This window comes from Bos mutus, chromosome 19, assembly GCF_027580195.1.
Source record: "Bos mutus isolate GX-2022 chromosome 19, NWIPB_WYAK_1.1, whole genome shotgun sequence".
NCBI lineage: Eukaryota > Metazoa > Chordata > Mammalia > Artiodactyla > Bovidae > Bos > Bos mutus.
Genome location: NC_091635.1, coordinates 35,922,223 through 35,939,653, shown reverse-complemented (window position 1 = coordinate 35,939,653; position 17,431 = coordinate 35,922,223). Strand labels below are relative to the sequence as shown.

Sequence of the window (17,431 nt, the reverse complement as noted above, 5' to 3'; positions counted from 1 at the left end):
TGAGGAAGCAGAAAAACCTGCTTCTGATTCCTGGGGTGGCTGGCTGGCGTGCCAGGGCTCCCTCCCTCCACCTGGTAGATCCTTATCCTTCCAGAGGCTAGGGTCCTCTGAGTTGCCTTTGTCCTCCTGTTTGGATGTCAGGCACTTGCTGGCCCCAGTGACCAGCTGGGGAAGGCAGCGGCTCTCCTCATGCTGTGCTCAGGAGGCTGGTGCTGGGAAAACAGGGAGCTCAGAAGGAAACCTTGCACCCAGAGAGCATTTGGCAGTATCTGGAAACAGACAGGTCTTGTTGCCAAGCCTGGCAGTGCGGGACTGCTACTCCGGAATGCTGCTAAAATCCTACAGTACACAAGAAGGTCCCCACCACGAAAATCAAGCGTGAAGCTTGGGCAGGAGACTAACTTTGGAGCAGGGATGGGGCGGCGGGTGACCAGGGGGAGGGATGCACAGGAGCGGTGACCTTGGCCGGCAAATCCAGAGCCTTTCTGTGGAATGGGTGTCCCAGGGTCCACCGCACACTCAACTCTGAGTCAGCCACATCACCGGCCACAGCCGGGCCTTCGCTCCCCAGTGGCAGTCTGAACTTCCGCAAAGCACACTCAAATCCCGTGGAGGGTGGGTGCCAGGAACATCCCTGAGGGCCTCAGGCTGGTCACACAGCAGTGACACGGCCAGGCGCCCCTGCTACATCCCAGAGGCCATTCCGGACGCAGTCTGCCCGCGGGAAGGACCTGCCGACCAGGCGCTCGGCTAGGGTCTGCACAGACACCGGGTCTCGGGTTTCTACCCCGCCCCCGCACCTTACAAGCCTGGGACGCGCTGCTGCCCTTCCCCCTCCCGCTCGAAATTCCACTTTCCAACCTGGCTCTTCCCTCCCGGGCCCTCCTCCCCGTCCCTCGCGCAGCCCTCTCCTCTCCGCGGCGGCCTAGCCTGTCCCACCCCTGGGCCACACGCCCCCGGCGCTCCGCGCCCCAGCCACGCCGCAGACTCGGGTATCCGCCGCGTCCAGCTGGGCGTACTGGGCGCGGGGCGCGGGCGCAAGGGGCGGAGTTCCGGCGCGCGGGGGCGGACCCGGAGCGGGGGCGGAGCGGCGGGACGGGCACCGCCCCCCAGCTGAGCCGGGACCGGGACCGCGGACTTGCAGACTTCAGAGGCTCTATCGGCGGCGGCGGGCGCGGATCTGTGCGCACGGGTCCAGCGGCTCGGGTGGCCCCGACTCCGGCGGGGATGGGCGGGCGGCCGCCCTGGAGGCGCGGGGGGTGCGCGACCTGACCGCCTGGACTCGGAGCCCGGCCGCCCGGCCGCGCCGGGTCGAGGGTCTGCTCGTTTGGCGCGGACGCGGGACAGGCGGCCGAGCCGGAGCCAGAGCATGCGGGGCGCGACGCGGGCGGCTGGGGGGCGCGCGGGGCAGCTGTGGCCGAGGCCCCCCGCCCCGGGCCCTGGACCGCCGCCGCTGCTGCTGCTGCTGGCCGTGCTACTGGGCGGCGCGGGCGCGCAGTACTCGAGCGACCTGTGCAGCTGGAAGGGGAGGTGAGTCCGCGCGGCGCGAGCCCGGCCCTCGCGTCCACTCCCCTCCCGCGCGGGCCGAGCGCGCGGGGGCTCGGGGGCCCGGGGGCCAGCTCTCCAGGCCGAGTGCGGTCCCCGCCCTCCCCCGCCCCCGGTTCTAGAACAAAAGAGCCCGCGGCGTCCCGGTCCCCCGGCCCAGAGGACGCCCAGGGGAAGGCGCGCCTGCAGCGCGGTGGGGTCGGTTCCGTCTGGCAGCCCGTTCTCCCGGCGCAGGATCGCGCGGGTCGCCACTCGGTTCCCAGAGAGCCGCAGCCCGGACCCCGCGACCCTTCACTGGAGGCGATCGGGGGTCAGCCCTCTGTCCCTTCCCGGGCTCTGCCCTCGGCGAGGAGTTGCGCGCCCCGGGCCGGGAGGAGCCGGGCCTGCGCTCAGGGCCGAGCGGGAAGGGACTGACGGGTCGGTAGGAGGGAGCGGCGGCTCCGGTGGTCGGAGAGGGGGCCCTGGCGCTGACCGCGCGCTGACCACGTCGGTGCGGGCGGAGACGCGCGGGCGGGCACCTTGCGCCGGGCGAGTTCTGGGCCTGGTCGAGCCCCCCGCCCCGCCCGGTGAAGGTCAGGACGCCCTTGGCAGCGCGCGCTGGGCTCGGCGACCCCCCTTCACGCCCTCCGCCAAGGCAGGCAGCCGAGGACTTTTTTTTTTTTTTTTAACTGCAGTGTGACAGGCAAGTCACAAGCGTGGGCGGGGAGGGGGGGTGGTTGGTGAGAGCGCAGATACTCAGGACGAGAACAGTCGTCTACCAGGGCGCCGGCCAGAGCCCGGCACCTCGCTGTCGGAGAAGACGGCATGTGCTTCGGAAGTTGCGGGTTCAAGAGTTTGCAGAGGGAGGGAGATGCTAGCGGCGTCTTCTCCGAAAACAGTGGGCCGGGACTCCCTTGGGGGCTGGGTGTCCGGGCGTCCCACCTTGCAGGGCCCCTAAAACCCTGCCTTCTGGTTGGAAGACTCCCGTGGCAGACACCTCATGCTGTGGGGGTGTCATGGGGTTATTTTGAGTGAATACGGTTTTTCCGAGAAGGGCATGGTTGTGCCAGGGTGCTGGGTTGTGCGTCAGCAAGGCAGCTGCTGGTCATCTTGGATATGTCCAGACCCAGTGTGCGTGCTCCTCCGTGGGATTTTCCCGGCAAGAATACTGGAGTGGGTTGCTGTTTCCTCCTCCAGGGGATCTTCCCCACCCAGGGATCAAACCCGGGTCTCTTGCATTGCAGGCGGATTCTTTACTGCTGAGCCACCCGGGAAGCCCGCAGTTCTTTGTGGAAATTGGCAATTACGTTGCTCCTTTCTCTCTACTTCCCACCCATCCCAGAGTGAAGGTCCCGGGCTCCTGAGGTTGGGCTGGTGTCACCCGCCCTCCGGGCTACAGAAGGTCTCCCGGCAGCAGGGGTTGGTGGAGCTGAGACTGGGCCCTGTGCAGCAGATCCGAGCTCTGGGGGAGGGTTGGCCTGGAGAATGCTGGCGCCAGCACAGAGCTGGCTGGGAGCCTCTGACTCTGACACACTCTTCTGGGGCTGCCCTTTCCCCCCTCGCTGGTAATTAAACTCCCTGCTTTGCAGCCTCTGCTAGATGAATCAGTGCATCCCCAAAATGAGGCCTTGGGGTGTCCTGCTTCAGCAGATCAAAAACAGAAACCCAGTCCCACCCCTGTGAGCTTGAATTTCCAGAGGAGGAGCTGACACCCTTTTCACATTCTTAGAGGACAAGTGTGCAGAGGATGCCTCCCCTGGAGACCCGAGGGAGCTGGGGACCATATAGGTGTTTGTAGGGAGTAGAGGAATCCCTTCTTCTTCCTGTGCATCCTCTTATCTACCTGGAGAAACAGAGCCACTTGCCTGTACCCCCTTTCCCTCCATCATTGCTAATGAACCCCTGGTCTTGGACACCCTCCAATGTCCTCCACTCACCCTAAAGGTAGAAACTTGTCAAGGGTGGCTGCAGTGGTTGTAGAAGTTATGGGCAGGATCGGAGCAGAGATAGGTCCAAGTCACATTCCAGGAGCATAAGACCCCCCTCCCCCCACGCCAGCGTTGTAATCGCTGCCCCTCCAGTTACCTTTTTTTCACAGATCAGCTGACAGATTCTTACCCTGGTGCACTGCTTTGCCTGCTGATTCTATAGTGTTTATGACTTTTTATGAGCTGTTCTAAAGACAGCACAGGGTGGTGCAAGCCCCAATGCGCCGGGCGGTTTCTGATCCCCTGATACGAAGGGAGTTGCTTTTTTATGACACTGGCCACTCACATTTGACAGGCTGGATGTGTTTCTGGGTGTATCCAAACAATTAAGTAGGTTTTGAAATCCCTCTCCCTCGGCCAGGGCAGGATGCGTCCTATCTTTATTAGGCCCTGCTCATAAAGGTGGACCATGAACTTTCCCACTGAGATGGGCTGGGCACTGCCAGTATGTCACACCTGGGCTGTCTCTCCTGCGAGGTGGGAAATGAAAGGTAACTCCAGGAAGCAGAGCCTTTTGGTTTCGCCCTTGATCTGAAGCTCTTCCTGACTTTAGTCAACCAGAGACCATCACTTCCTTCTGGTGACTCAAGGTTTGGACCAAGCTGTGGATATGAGTGGTGTGGGCTCTGCTGCCACCACACTGACCCTGTCAGAGAGTCGCTGTAGCAACTTGGAATTTGCCATCTTTCCCATAAAGGTGCTCCACGGGTGTGTGTCCTCCTGGGGAGTGACACTTCCCAACTCCCTGCCCCCCCCCCCGCCTTTTTAATGCATTAATTCAGTTAAAATAATCCAAGATCAAATGAGTTTTCTCAGTTTCCTACGGCTGAATAGAACCATATTTTTTTTTTCCTGCATCCTTTAGCTTCATCACATCAGGGCATAGTTATTTCATTTTTGTTTGGTTAGGATGTCATTTGCATGTCATATGAAAATCGTTAAATACCATCACCAGTGACCATTACCCATGTGTTGTGTGTTTGCATCTCCAGCACTTTTGCATTAACAGAAGTTTTTTTCAGTCTTTCAGTGGTGACTAGATTTTCCGGTAGGTACTAGGTAGACCGCGAGTCTTCTACTTCAGCTGGCCCCAGGCTGAACGGAGCAGATGTCTGTCTGAATGGAGCTCTTGCTGTGAAGTGACCGTGGACACTCCTGTGTTGGGTGCCTAGTGGGAGTCTTGTTGGTCCTGATGTTTTAGTAAAACAAGAGAGAAGCAGCAGAGGTGCTGACTTCCCTGGTGGTTCAGTGGCTAAGACTCTGTGCTCAGAATGTAGGGGGCCTGGGTTTGATCCCTGGTCAGGGGACTAGGTCCCGCATGCCATAACTAAGAGTTCACATGGTGTAGCTAAAGGTCCTGTGTGCCACAGCGAAGATGGCAGACCCCGTGTGCCGCAAGTAGGACCTGGCACAGCCAAATAAGTAAATAAAAATAAATAACTTTTTAAAAAGAGAGAAGAGGCAGAGCAGAGCCTGTGCAGGTTCTGGGGATGGGGTGGACCTGCTAGAGGGTAAAGTGATGGGCGCCAAGTGATTTCTTGTCTGTCCACTGTCTTTTTGTTCCTAGTCCTCTTTTAGGTGGCGAGTGACTTGCGAGTAAATGGATGCATGTGGTCATGGGCACAGGCTGGTGGTGGCAGCCCCCGGGGCCTCGGGTCCACCTCCCCCTGGGCAGCGTGGGCTGACCATCGGTCCCCATGAGGGCCCCCTTCACCCCTGCCAAGACGTGGGTGGAGGGTAAGCTCACCCCTTTTTCCCCCTCCACTGTTGAGGTTAAGGCAACTTAGTGAGAGGTACCCACAGCCTCTGCCATGGGTTCTCCACTCCCTCGACCCCTAGGGTCCCCTCTTCCCACTGAGAGGGAAGCAAAGCCTTTAACGGGATGGTTTTTGTGGGAGAGAGAGTTGAGGATTGGTTCCTGGGCATGGGGCAAGTGTCCAGCTGCCCCTCGAGGCTGGAGCCAGGAGAGGAGGGACACTGTGATAAAGTTTGTTTGGCTGCATAAGAGCAGGGCTGATTATAGTCATCTGTGGCAACCACACACCATTTAGTCTAATTTTGTCGCCCAGCACTGTAATTACACCCATCCCCTCCTGTGTGTCAGATGAGCTCGTGTGAGTTTTATGTGGCTGTAATTTGTAAGTCTGTTCTGCGTGTGCGGCCCCGGTAGGCGTCTGAGGCCAGGCTGCCTATGACCCAAGGCCTTGGGGGTGGGGAGTGGGGTTAGGAGGGAGTTCACCTCCTTGACACCTCCTTCTGATGTGGTCTGCAGGGTGACTGTGCAGCCCCAGCCTGCAGCTGGCCGTCGTATGAAAAGCGAGGCTTTTCGGGGCCCAGAGCATGAGTCACCAACAGTAAATGCAAACCATATGTTATGTGTTTTCTCCTCTGCAGAAAAGGTTTCTGGTAACTCACTCAGGCCAGGGCTCTGAATATAGCATTGTTTATTTCACATAAAAATCCTAAGAATGTGGGTGAACCTGTCTGAGATCTGATCAGAACCAAATTTCATGTAATAAAACATTTAGTTGAAGTCACTGGGTTGAGTTCCAGGGCTGCTCGGTGGTCATGACGTAACCGTCACCACAAGCTGACATTTACATTACAAGTTTTGAGTAGGGGAAACTTGAACGTTTTTGATGGTTTCAATTTCTCGAAAACATAGCGTTACAACTTACTCAAGACCTGCCACCCCGAGAGCATAGCACACTTCATTTTTTCCTGTTTGGCATTTATTAGGACTGAAACCCGCTGAACTCCTCAGCAGTCCCCATCGGGAAGACAGGCATCCACAGATCTTTTGTGGTTTTTTCCACAGTTCCCTCCTGTGTTTCCCCATGGAGGACCTTTTCTTGACTTGTGTATCTTGCTTTGATGATATTTGAGTTTGTTTTGGAAAAAAAAAAAAAAAACGATCGGCAATGCAGGGTCTTCAGGTTTACAAATGAATGACAAAGCGGTCACATCATTGCCTTCAAGACAATAGGAACATTGTGTCTAATGGGGACCCTAAAGACAAAACTTACCAACAACCTCCCCCCCACCAACCAAATTGCTAATGTTCCCTTTGGTTTAAAAGCTGCTCCCTGGAGTGCATTCTTTATTGTCTGTGCATGGCATTCCAGCCTGCTTCCTGTCACTTGAATCTGCTCCCTGGTCTCCACTCCACTCAATGGGAATCTCCCATCAAATGAGCTTCCTGACCCTCATTTGGTCATCTGGAACCTGGGTTGGTGCCAACGTCTTGCTGGTGTTTCCCTGTTTATTTTTTGGAAGATCCATCCCTTCCATGTTTCCCACCTCCGCTGCACCTGTCACCATCCCAGCTCAGGGAGAGACCCCAAGGACTTGGGCTCAGAGGCCAGCGGAGTGTTGGGGTATTGAGAGGAGCCAGGAGCTCCCACATGTACCAAAGTGCTCAGAGTGGATGGGTGGGAGCACGTGGCCGCACCCCCTCCCTGGAGATGGACCCTCAGCTGCATGGTGGCGACAGCACCCACCTGTCTGTGGGTGAGGGGTGCTGCCATGCCCTGCCAAGTTGCTTCAGTCATTGTCCAACTCTTTGCAACCCTATGGACTGTAGCCTGCCGGGCTCCTTGGTCCATGGGGATTCTCCAGGCAAGAATACTGAAGTGGGTTGCTGTGCCCTCCTCCAGGGGATCTTTCTGACCCGAGAATCGAACCCATGTCTACTGCAGCTCCTGCACTGTAGGCAGATTCTTTACCGCGGTGCTCAGGTGCATCTCCCAACTGACACGTCTCTCCCCCTCCGCAGCGGGCTGACACACGAGGCCCACAGGAAGGAGGTGGAGCAAGTTTACCTGCGCTGCTCGGCGGGCACCGTCGAGTGGATGTACCCGACCGGGGCGCTCATCGTGAACCTACGGCCCAACACCTTCTCGCCCTCCCGGAACCTGACTCTGTGCATCAAGCCCCTTAGGGGCTCCTCGGGAGCCAATATTTATTTGGAAAAGACTGGAGAACTGAAACTGCTGGTGAGGGACGGGGACCTCGGGCCCGGCCAGGCGCCGTGCTTCGGCTTCGAGCAGGGGGGCCTGTTTGTGGAGGCGACGCCACAGCAAGACATCAGCAGGAGGACCACGGGCTTCCAGTACGAGCTGACCAGCAGGCGCACGGGGCCGGACCTGCACGCCCTGTTGGGTGAGTGTGGCATGCAGGGTGCGGGGGTGGCCTCGGGGGGTTCCTCACCTGTTTGCTGGGCCTGCCCCCCATCCATCATCTCCTGCCCCCATCTCCTCTCATGAGGAAGAATCTCCAGGCAAGAACACGCTACCCGAGTCTGGGCTTCAGACCTGGTGGGTCTGCCCAAGGGCGGCCGAGGCTGCCCCCGGAGTGCTGTGGGCAGTTTGGACTCAGGACGATGGCCATGGGTCAGAACAGAACCGAGACATGGTCCTGGCCCCCAGTACACTCTTCTCCCCTGGACCAGCTGTGACTGCAATTTGAAATGGGTGCTTTTACCATCCAAACTCCTCCAAAGTTTCTCCTGACACACGAGTCGGTCAGGTGCTCTGGGTGTCGGCTGCAGCCCCTGAAACATTTTGGGTGGGAGTTGAGGCTGATTCCCGTTCCCGAGCTGAGGTGTCCTGAATCATGAGCCGATCCCGGGTTTCCCAGCCGATTTATGTGTGGGTGTCAGTGAGGACTCGTCCGTGTGGAGAGAGGGCACCAGCGCTGTGCCAGGCGGGGCGGCTGAGTGGCTGTGACAATCCGGGGACTCCGGGCAAGGTCCCCAAGGGAGTCTCTGGGTGGCTGAGGGCCGGTGTGTTGGCTTCAGATTTTCCTTCCTTCTCTTTGAGGCCAGCAGACAGCTCTGCTGCACCCTGTGGGGAGAGCAGTGTTGATCTCTGGAAAGTTCTGTGGGCAGAGAGGAGTGTGTGGCCCCAAGAGCTCCCACACAGGGCAAACTCAGGGTCTTTGTCGTTTCATCAGGGACAACCAGGCCCGGGGGCTCTAGCCCCAAGACACAGATGGCTCTGCAGGGTCCAAGTGTGTGGGGCGGGGGCTGGCAGCACTTGGTGCGCCATCTGCACCATCTTCCTCAATTCCAAAACTAGTCGGTAGCAAGATGCCTCCCAAGGGGAAGGTGGGAGCTCGGATAATCTTGGGGGCAGGTTCCAGGCAGCTGTTCTTCAGTGACTGACTGAGATGATGGGCCCTGGGGAGTGCTTTGGCATCAAGTAATGGAGGTGAGACAGGGGTCCTGCTCACACCCCATAGTGCATAGGGCAGCCCCAACACGGAGAATGAGCTGGCCCCAAGTGTTGGCATGGTCCCTCCACCATGGAGGATGACCTGGTCCCACACGTCAGCAGTGCTGAGGTCGAAACACCTGGTGTGAGGGGTGGATCAGCCCCAAGAATAGTATAGTCTCCACATTTTAGGGAATAAAATCTTCCACTGGGAAAACTCAGACCTCCTAGGATTTGAAATGTAGACTTTTCTCCTGCATGTGAATCTCCAGTATATTGTCCTATTGTTCTTGACTCCCATGATTTTCCAAAACCTTCACTCTCTCTCAACCTAAACTGGTCTGTTATAGAGCTTCAGTGTATGGCTGCCCAGGTAGGACCCCTCCCCCCAGGGCCTGACTGGGTAGGACCCTGTCAGGAATGCTGAAAGTGGCTATAAAACCCCAGGACTTGAATAAAACTTTAACCACAACAGCCTTTATCTTGATCACCAGCAAGTGATCACCGGGGCTCGCTCTGGTGTGTATACGTATGGAGCGGGGAGCCACTGGAGATAAACTCGCCATAAAAACAAAATCTGGAAAAACCCAGTCACCAAATTTGACGTGTCTGACCACGGCGATGGTTGGCCGAGGGGGCAGATGTTAGGAACTCGCCAGCATTCCTTTTACTGATTAAAATGTTGATGGGTTGAGACCATTGGGCTACTGGTCACTTGTTCTCTCCGGCTGGAACTTTGTTCTTCTTTGCCGTGCGGCTCCCACCAGATTCTCAGAGGCCGTGGCGTAAAGGTCTTTCTGTGATGCCACCTGGGTGCTCTGGTCAGCACAGACTGGAGTCTCTGGTGGAAAATTCACCATGTGGTCGCAACCTGGGGTGACTCAGCCTGTGACTCAGCCCTGGGGACCCAAGACTTTCTCTCGCCTTCTCTGGGGCCAGGATCTGAGCTTCCCCAGACCCCAGGTCCATGTTTCCAGGCTAGGGCAGTAAGTGGATTTGGGAGAGCCCTGTGGGGTCCCAGAGAGGAGGCCCCATGTGATGGGGTGGGTCATCTGGTCACTAGCCAGGGCCCCACACTGGTTGCATGGCTGCGACTGGACATTGAGCTGCTGGGGTGCCCTTGTTACTCCCAGCCATATGCTTGCCTGGCCCTGGAGTGTCACTTTAAATCTGGGGCCTGCAGGGATCCCAGGGACCCTGGGGGTAATGGGGCGTGAGTGTCCATCTATCTGCCCAGTGGCTGGGGCGCTGGCCTGGGGCAGTATATATGCAGTAACTGTCAGAACTTGAGACGGGGACTCAAGATGCTCCCAGGGTCTGGCAGCTGTGGGCCCAGCACCTCTCTGTCCTGAAGGAGGCGAGGGTAGCAGGGATCCGGGGAGGCTGGTCCATCCCTTCTCCCCAGGGATGCATCCCTAAGCTTTTAATGCCAAAGGAATGGGTACGTAATGTGGAATGCTGGTCCCAGCCATCTGGCAGCAGTGACCTCCCCTGGGACTGGGCGGGCTCTCAGAGGGCAGTGCCCTCCTGTCTGGCCCTGGCTCCATCTGGGAGACCCCGGTGAAGCCAGATCCCTGGTGCGTGGGCTGTGGAGGCCAGCGCATGTCCTGGGGCTGAGCAGCCCAGGAAGCAACCTGCTGCGGAGGTGGACAAGCCTTCTCCCTCGCGGATGAGTCACGAGTTCCAGTTTGTGCTGACATGAAAAGTAGAGGCCCTGTGGGCTGGGATCCCAGAGGAGGGGAGGTGTGCATGAGCCTCGCCGGCCGCAGCTCTGGGTGGTTCCGCCGGGCGTGTTTACGGCGAGCGTGTCAGCCTCGTGTTCATCATGTTGCACAATCGGCTGCCTCGTATGAACTGAGACGTGCCGACAGCCAAAGAAGAGGCCAGAACAGAGAGGCAGGCGGAGACAGAGGGGTAGGCGGGCGGCAGGGGTCCTTCAGCCCCGGGGGACTCGGGATTGGGCTGCCGAGTGGCCAGAGCGGGGGGACCTGGCCCCTCCCCTCCCCCTCCCACGAGGGCCTCGCCGGGCGCCTGAGGAAGCCAGCACTCTCTCCTCTGGTGCTGGAAAAGTCTGGCGGGATATAAAAGGCAGGCGAGCAGCCAGATGCAGCTCACTAGTGGAAGAAGCTCCAGGCCACGCCTGGACCGTGTGCCGAGGCCTCACTGTGGCCCCGGCCGACCATCTTCCGCAGGGTCCCAGTACACTCGGGTAAACGGGCACTGGCAGTACCCCCGTGGCCCAGTGGGCTGGGGGACCCATTGGGGTGGCCAGCAAGGGAGGGCAGGGGTGTTACTCGGTCTGGTTCTAAGGGACAGAGGCAGACCCCATCTTTGGGGTTCTTCTGGGACCCTTGATTCCAGCCTGTTCTTTTCCTGCTTAGGGAGCTGAGAAGCAGGGGAGGGCTGTGTGTGATGCCCACCCAGAGCTGGCCCCCTGTGTGCAGGTGAAGGGGGACGGCAGTGGTGTTTCAGACCCACGGCTGGAGGGTGGGGAGGGGCAGGAGGACTCACCCTTGTGCCGGCCGGGAAGGCTCAGAAGTGGCACCCATCGCTGCTTGTGGGTGTCAGGTGGGGTGAGGCGGCCTGGGTACCAGAGTTTCTGATGGGCTTCACCTCCCCTCCTCTTTGAAACCGCTCTGTTGGTGAGTCAGAGGCAAATGACCCTTTTGCGGGGGTCCCTGCTGAGATTCCCCACCTCAGGCACCTTAGAATATAGGAGTGGCCTTGAGGGGCCATGGGAGGTAAACAACAGCATGCAGAAATGAGAAGAAACTTGGTTATTTCCTGCAAACAGAACTTAATTTTTTCCTTGAAAATTTAGTTTCTGGCACCAGTGCTTCTCCAGCTCCCCGAGTCATTATTAAGATTACTTTTCATCTTATCCAACTCCGGGCTCTTGGGGTGGAAGGTGTGACTCCTTGCTCACCAGGAAAAGGAAGGGAGGAGAGCAGGTGTGGAGGAGACGGCCGGTGAGGGGAGAGTTCCCTGTGCTTGTGGGGCCTCTACAGGGGGCGACCAGCCTGAGTTCGGTCCCTCAGGGTCCTGTGGGGCAATGTTACCTTGCAGCCCGGAGTTGGGGTGAGCGCGGGGTTGTCGTGCCAATCAGAGGAGGCTCTCAGCTTAGGGAACACTGGCCACATTGCCATCTGCACTTTCCTCCCTGTTAAAATGCTGCGTTTCCCCACCTGGCGAGGCTGTGCTGGAGACCCCAGAGGGCGTCTCACACAAGATCTCCACCCCAGTCATCCTTACCTCGGCCGTCCCACCTGCTGAACCAGCATCTCACCATCTGCAAACATCTCCTTGGGCGTCGGGCTGCCCGGAGCCTGACAGTAGGGGGCTGCCCTTCCCATCTGTACCTGCCATTCTCACCTGCGTCCCTGCCACCCCCAGGCTGGTCTCCTCGACCCTGTTTTTTCCCCCACTTCATTCAGTTCATTTTATACACATTCCAGAGTAATCTGCTCCACGTCCACACTCCCCTGTCCCTCCCCTTTTCCGAGAACCACAGGCCAGAATTCCACCCGGCCCCTGGGTCACCCCCTCCCCACCTTCCCCGCAAGGAAACGAGATTCGATGTGTCAGGAACCAGCACATTCCACTCTGCCTTTACAAGCCTGACTCCGATTAATAATTGTTTCCAGACTGCTGCTGTTAGCATCTGCAGCCTGGATTCTCCACGAAGGTGCCTACACTTCATAAAGCTCAGGGTCATAGAGAGTCGCAGGGGGTGCGGGATTTGTTAGCTCCAGCTGTCTGTGTGGCGCCAGCTCATTGAGGCTTTGACAGGAGGGTCTGCAGGCTGCTGCCCACCTGCCCCTGGGGCCACCGGGTCCTCGGACATCCTCCATGGGACTGGGCTTGAGTCAGGGCCCGGGACAAGCTCGTGCCACCTTTCTCCCCAGCAATCAGCCAAGGTCCTGGAGCCTATGACCCACAGACGGTGAGGCTCCAGGGCTTGGTGATTACACATACCTAGGCCTGCAGTCCAACCAGGGTGCGTGGCCTGGGCCCATCTCAGCTTCTGGAGAGTTTGTGCAGACCTCACCTCTCATCCCCCTGCCCTTGGAGCTTGCAAGGCCTGGCCCCGGGGCCCCAGGTGGGGGCCTCTGTCCCTTGGGGACACCGCCAGGATGGGAAGTCTCCCCACTGCCATGAGCTGCCTCTCATAAGATGCAAGTCCCCCAGTGCACGTGAGGCCGTGCAACCCACTTTCCTCACCATAGTGACCTCTGTCAGGCCCACTGTGGGCAGCAGACCCCCAGCAGGCTAGAGGTGGGGGACCCCCCAGTTGACCACCCTCTTTTTTAGGGGAGGCCCTCAAGGCTGGGGGTCCACACTCGTGACAAACAGCCACAGGTGGGCAGAAGGCACGGGATTTGGAGCTAGGGCAGGAGGCGCTCAGTCCTCTCAGATGCTTCCGACGCTCCAACAGGCTGTTCTTGTTCTGTGGCTTCTCTTTTTTCCTGATAACTTGACAGACACGCCCGTGAGTCATGCACTCGCCAGACTGGACTGGGACGCGTGCACCCACCCCCGCTGGGGGCAGGACAGGAAGGCCAGCGCTCTGGACACGTCATGTCCATCCTCAGGGGGTCCCAGGACACTGGAGACTCCAGGGTCATCTCTGGCTGCCCCCACACACACTCTGGGTCCCAGAGGCCCCTCCTGTTCTCCTCCGCGTTTCCCTGTCTCCTCCAGGGCCCCGAGTGACTGCAGCCCCTGGGCAGGTGATGGCTCAGCCCAGTTCACAGCCAGGCAGGCAGACAGCTGTAGCTTTGTCCAGGCCCAGTGAGCGTCAAGACTGGAGACCCTGTGGGGCCTTTAGAATGTGAAAGAGCCGAGGGAAGCTTGTCCTGGTGAGCGTTCATACCTAATGTTTCTGTTGTTAGGGAGTTTGGGCCCATAGAAACAGGTGAGGAAAAGTGCAACATCAGAGCCAAATAATAAACTCGTGTCTCCCCACTTCCACTCTTGAGTTAGGAGCGCCGTGGTCCCTGGGGGTCCCCTGAGTCTCGAGGTTTCTCTTTACCCCGTCCCCAGCCTTTCTGGAGGGCTCCTGCCCATCTGAGTCAGTAGGTGGAGGGCAGGGTGAGGACTGAGCCGGGGCAGAGGCCCACCGAGAGGGACTGGTTTGTCTGGAGGAATCAGCCTCCTCCAACATCTAGGGATCTCAGAGGGGATCCTGTGAACTGAGCTTGCTGTGAAAGGTGTCTGGAGGGGTTTGGAGGTGGTCACCCGGTCCCATTGGTTAGACAAGGCCCCCACCACTGAAGCAGGTGGACACGTCTCTCACTCCCACCAATGCGCTAAGCAGGGCCACAGCCTCCTGGCGCTTCTAGACAGTGCTTTGACCTCCTGTGGAATGCGGGTGGCAGATGGGACTGTGGGGACAGGCAGTGTGAGTGGGAGGCCCTGGCATTTCCAGGCCTGACCACCGAGGCCATGTAAGGCTCTTGGCCAGGCTGGTGTCAGGAATGCGGCTTCAGATGAGCTCGGGTTGGTTTCGGCACCGAAAAGCGACTTAGAGCCCAATGGTTGCTTGCCAAGTGTGACTGCAGACATGAGCTGAGTGCAGTCCAGCACAAAACTCCACTTGCCCTTCATTTTCATGCCATCGCAGGCGGCCTAGGTGAGCCTGGAACTCCTAGAGACATCTCCCCACCCACGAGGCAGAGGTCACGGTCCCGCCTGCTCGCTCTCTTGGCACCTTGATGGCAGAGGCCCCTGGGTCTAGACAGTTGCCGCTGATAGCAGAGGATTTATAGGATGTTATATGGCCTGCGAGCTGTCGGCGGGAGGGTCGGTGCTCCTCGAGCTTCCACAGGCCCCATCTGACCCCACACCTGGCTCTGTCCTCTCCCTGCAGCCCCGTGCCGCCCTTGCAGCCACACAGAGGTTCTCTTGGCCGTCTGCACCAGCGACTTTGGTGAGTATGCTGAAGGGTCCCACCATGTGGGAGAAATAAACCCCCTGGGGGGAAGAGACTCTCCTGAAGACTGGGCTTGGCCCCCCCTTCCATCACCAATTGCAGGTCATGGGAAAATGCCTTCCTTTCCACTCATTTAGAGTGACCCTAGCCCCAGCCCAAGGGAAGGGACCTGTGTGCAGGGCCGGGCGAGAGTTGGGAATTCCTCTTTAAGGTGGGAATTCCTGTTTGAGGGGATATTGAGCATTTTCCTGCTTTGTGCTTGAGCCCAAGTCCTGGTGCCCCACCCACACCCAGGTCCCTTGCAGGCTCCGAAGAGGGAGTTAGAGGCACTGGCGGGGCCAGGGCTGAGGTCAGGGACTCAGCCTCCGCCTGTTTATGACATTGGCACAAACATTCTCGGGTTAAGGGTGGCAACACTCAGTATGAGTTTGCTGGAACCGGCCCAGCGGGACCTGACTCTGCCCTCTAGGCCCCCAGGGCAGTTGGGGAGTGGAAGTGCAACCCCCCTTCTTCTTTCTGGCCCCACACAGAGGGGATCTGGGGCTGGGTTAAGGGTCCCCAAGCCTGTGCCTGCTCTGTCCTTCTTCCTGTCACCTCCCTCTCCTCCAAGCTTCACCCTTTCTGTCCGATCTTGATGCAGGATCACAGCAGATCTTGGGTATTAACTGCAGTCACTTTTCTTGTTCCAACTTGAAAAGTTGGTGCACAGTGAGGTTTGTACCTTCTGTTTTCCTCCACTTCTGTGACTGGACCTTGAGAGAAGTACATCTTGGCCCCCCGACAGTGTGAGTGGCTGGGCAGCCCCTAGGCAGCCTCTTGGGTGTGGATTGCACTTTTTAATGAGAATTTCTGGAAGGCAGCATTCAGGATCAGTTCCCAGTTTTGCTGCGGGGTGCAGGGTGTGCTCTTGGCTTGGTGAGCACCCTGCTGACCCCCATCTCCTTCCTCTGCAGTTGTCCGAGGCTCCATCCAGAAAGTCACCCACGAGCCGGAGCGGCAGGAGTCGGCCATCCACCTGAACGTGAGCCGGCTCTACCGGCAGAAGAGCAGGGTGTTCCGGCCGGCCCCTGAGGGCGAGGGTGGCGGCTGGCGGGGGCGCGTCTCCACGCTACTGGAGTGCGGCGTCCGGCCTGGGCACGGCGAGTTTCTCTTCACCGGCCACATGCACTTTGGGGAGGCCTGGCTTGGCTGCGCCCCACGCTTCAAGGATTTCCAAAGGATGTACAGGGACGCTGAGGAGAGGGGGCTGAACCCCTGCGAGATGGGCACGGAGTGAGCGCCAGGTGACCGCGGCCGCAGCAGTGGACACTCACACTGTGCTGGGTGCCTGGCGCTCCAGCTGGGTAGGCACACGCTGCATGTGGCCCCACAAGGTTCCAGCCAAGGACTCCCTGACAGATTGATCGGAGATGCTGTAACATGCCAACTAAGTTATTATATTTTTTTTAAAAAAGAAATGTCCATAGGAAGCAAACTCCCGTGTCGTAAAATGCCTTTGTGTTCGTTTCATACTGTTTTCTGAGCATCTGAAGTCACTGTGTTTGGCTGGTGTGTTGGGTGAAGTGTGGGGGCCATAGCCCACTGCGGACGCCCGACACCAGGCTTGGGTACTGTTCAAAGTTGTTGCTTATGATGGAAATTTATGGAGCCAGACACCTAATGGTTTTTCATTTTGTTTTTGAATTTTTAAAGGGGGGGCTTTGCCAGCCACCATCATTTTGGGACTGCAGGCTGTTTCCATTCCAGGGAATAAAGACCAGCCTCTGACGGATCAATGGCGCGTCTGTCTTCGGGCCTGGTCAGGGCTGTGTGGCCCTTAGCTGGGGGTCCAGGTCAGATCTTCTCCTGGGGTCAGTGCCCCCCACCGCCAGCCCTGGCGTTAGGGACCTTTCATACTGGACCCAACTCTAAATGAGGCTGTTACCTCCATACTTACAACCCCTGCCTTTCTGGTGGACCAACCCCACCCCCTTCCTGTTAACCCAGATGCTGCCCTTTGACCTCAGCTTCCCCCAAATGCCTGATCCCAGGGCAAGTGTCTAGATACCCAGGGGCTGTTCTGAGCCCCAGATCCTCAAGGATGTCAGTGTCCTACAACTGCCGAAGCAGATGACCACAACCCAGGAGCTTAAATAACAGGTGCTTATTTTCACATGGTTTGAGAGACCGGAAATCCAAAATCAAGGTGTGGGCAGGGGTGCACTCCCTGCAACAGCGCCGGGGGAGACCCCTCCTTGTCTCTTCCAGCTTCTGGTGCTGCCAACAGTCCTTGGTCCTTGATCTGGTGGACACATCACAGTCTCTGTTCTGCTGTCCCTTGGCCTTCTTCCCTCTGAGTATCTCTGTCCACGTGTCCCTCCACTTATACGCCCAACAATTGCTGGACCCAGGCCCACCCTGACCCAGTAAGACCTCATCTTGATCATACCTGCAAAGACTTCATTTCCAAATGAGTTCACATGCACAGGTGCTGGGTAAGATAAGAATCTCAGGAGATACTCTGTTCATCCTGTTAAGGGCTTCACCTTAACAGGTTTTTCATGTAATCAGACCCCAGGCTGTGATTCTTCCCAAGCAACTGCCGAGACGCCAGGGACCTGGGAGAGGCTGACACCGATCAACGAACACCCAGCCAGCTGCACAGAAAACTCAGGCACACCATGAGGAGTGGCTGTCTGCCGGCTCAGGCCTGTGTGGGTCAGCTCAGGTGTGCCCTGGCTCAGGCCTGTGGGCTCCTGCAGGTCGCAACAAGAAGCAGGTGCTCAATACCTGCC

The 17,431-nt window shown here is 58.3% G+C and overlaps 1 protein-coding gene across 1 annotated transcript; it reads left to right on the top strand.

Annotated features, from left to right (window-relative positions):
* Positions 1-1,143: 1,143 nt before the first annotated feature.
* METRNL (meteorin like, glial cell differentiation regulator) lies at positions 1,144-16,432 on the top strand. The gene is made up of 4 exons (XM_070390115.1): positions 1,144-1,530; positions 7,288-7,673; positions 14,595-14,654; positions 15,611-16,432. The coding sequence occupies exons 1-4, from the start codon at positions 1,370-1,372 to the stop codon at positions 15,931-15,933; spliced, it is 930 nt and encodes a 309-aa protein (XP_070246216.1). The 5' UTR covers positions 1,144-1,369; the 3' UTR covers positions 15,934-16,432.
* Positions 16,433-17,431: the final 999 nt, after the last annotated feature.

Excerpts from the sequence above, each read along its gene's own strand:
- METRNL (XM_070390115.1), top strand. The coding sequence starts at position 1,370 with ATGCGGGGCGCGACGCGGGCGGCTGGGGGGCGCGCGGGGCAGCTGTGG. Across the intron at positions 1,531-7,287 it reads CTGTGCAGCTGGAAGGGGAG|CGGGCTGACACACGAGGCCC; the intron begins GTGAGTCCGCGC and ends CCCCCTCCGCAG. Across the intron at positions 7,674-14,594 it reads GGACCTGCACGCCCTGTTGG|CCCCGTGCCGCCCTTGCAGC; the intron begins GTGAGTGTGGCA and ends CTCTCCCTGCAG.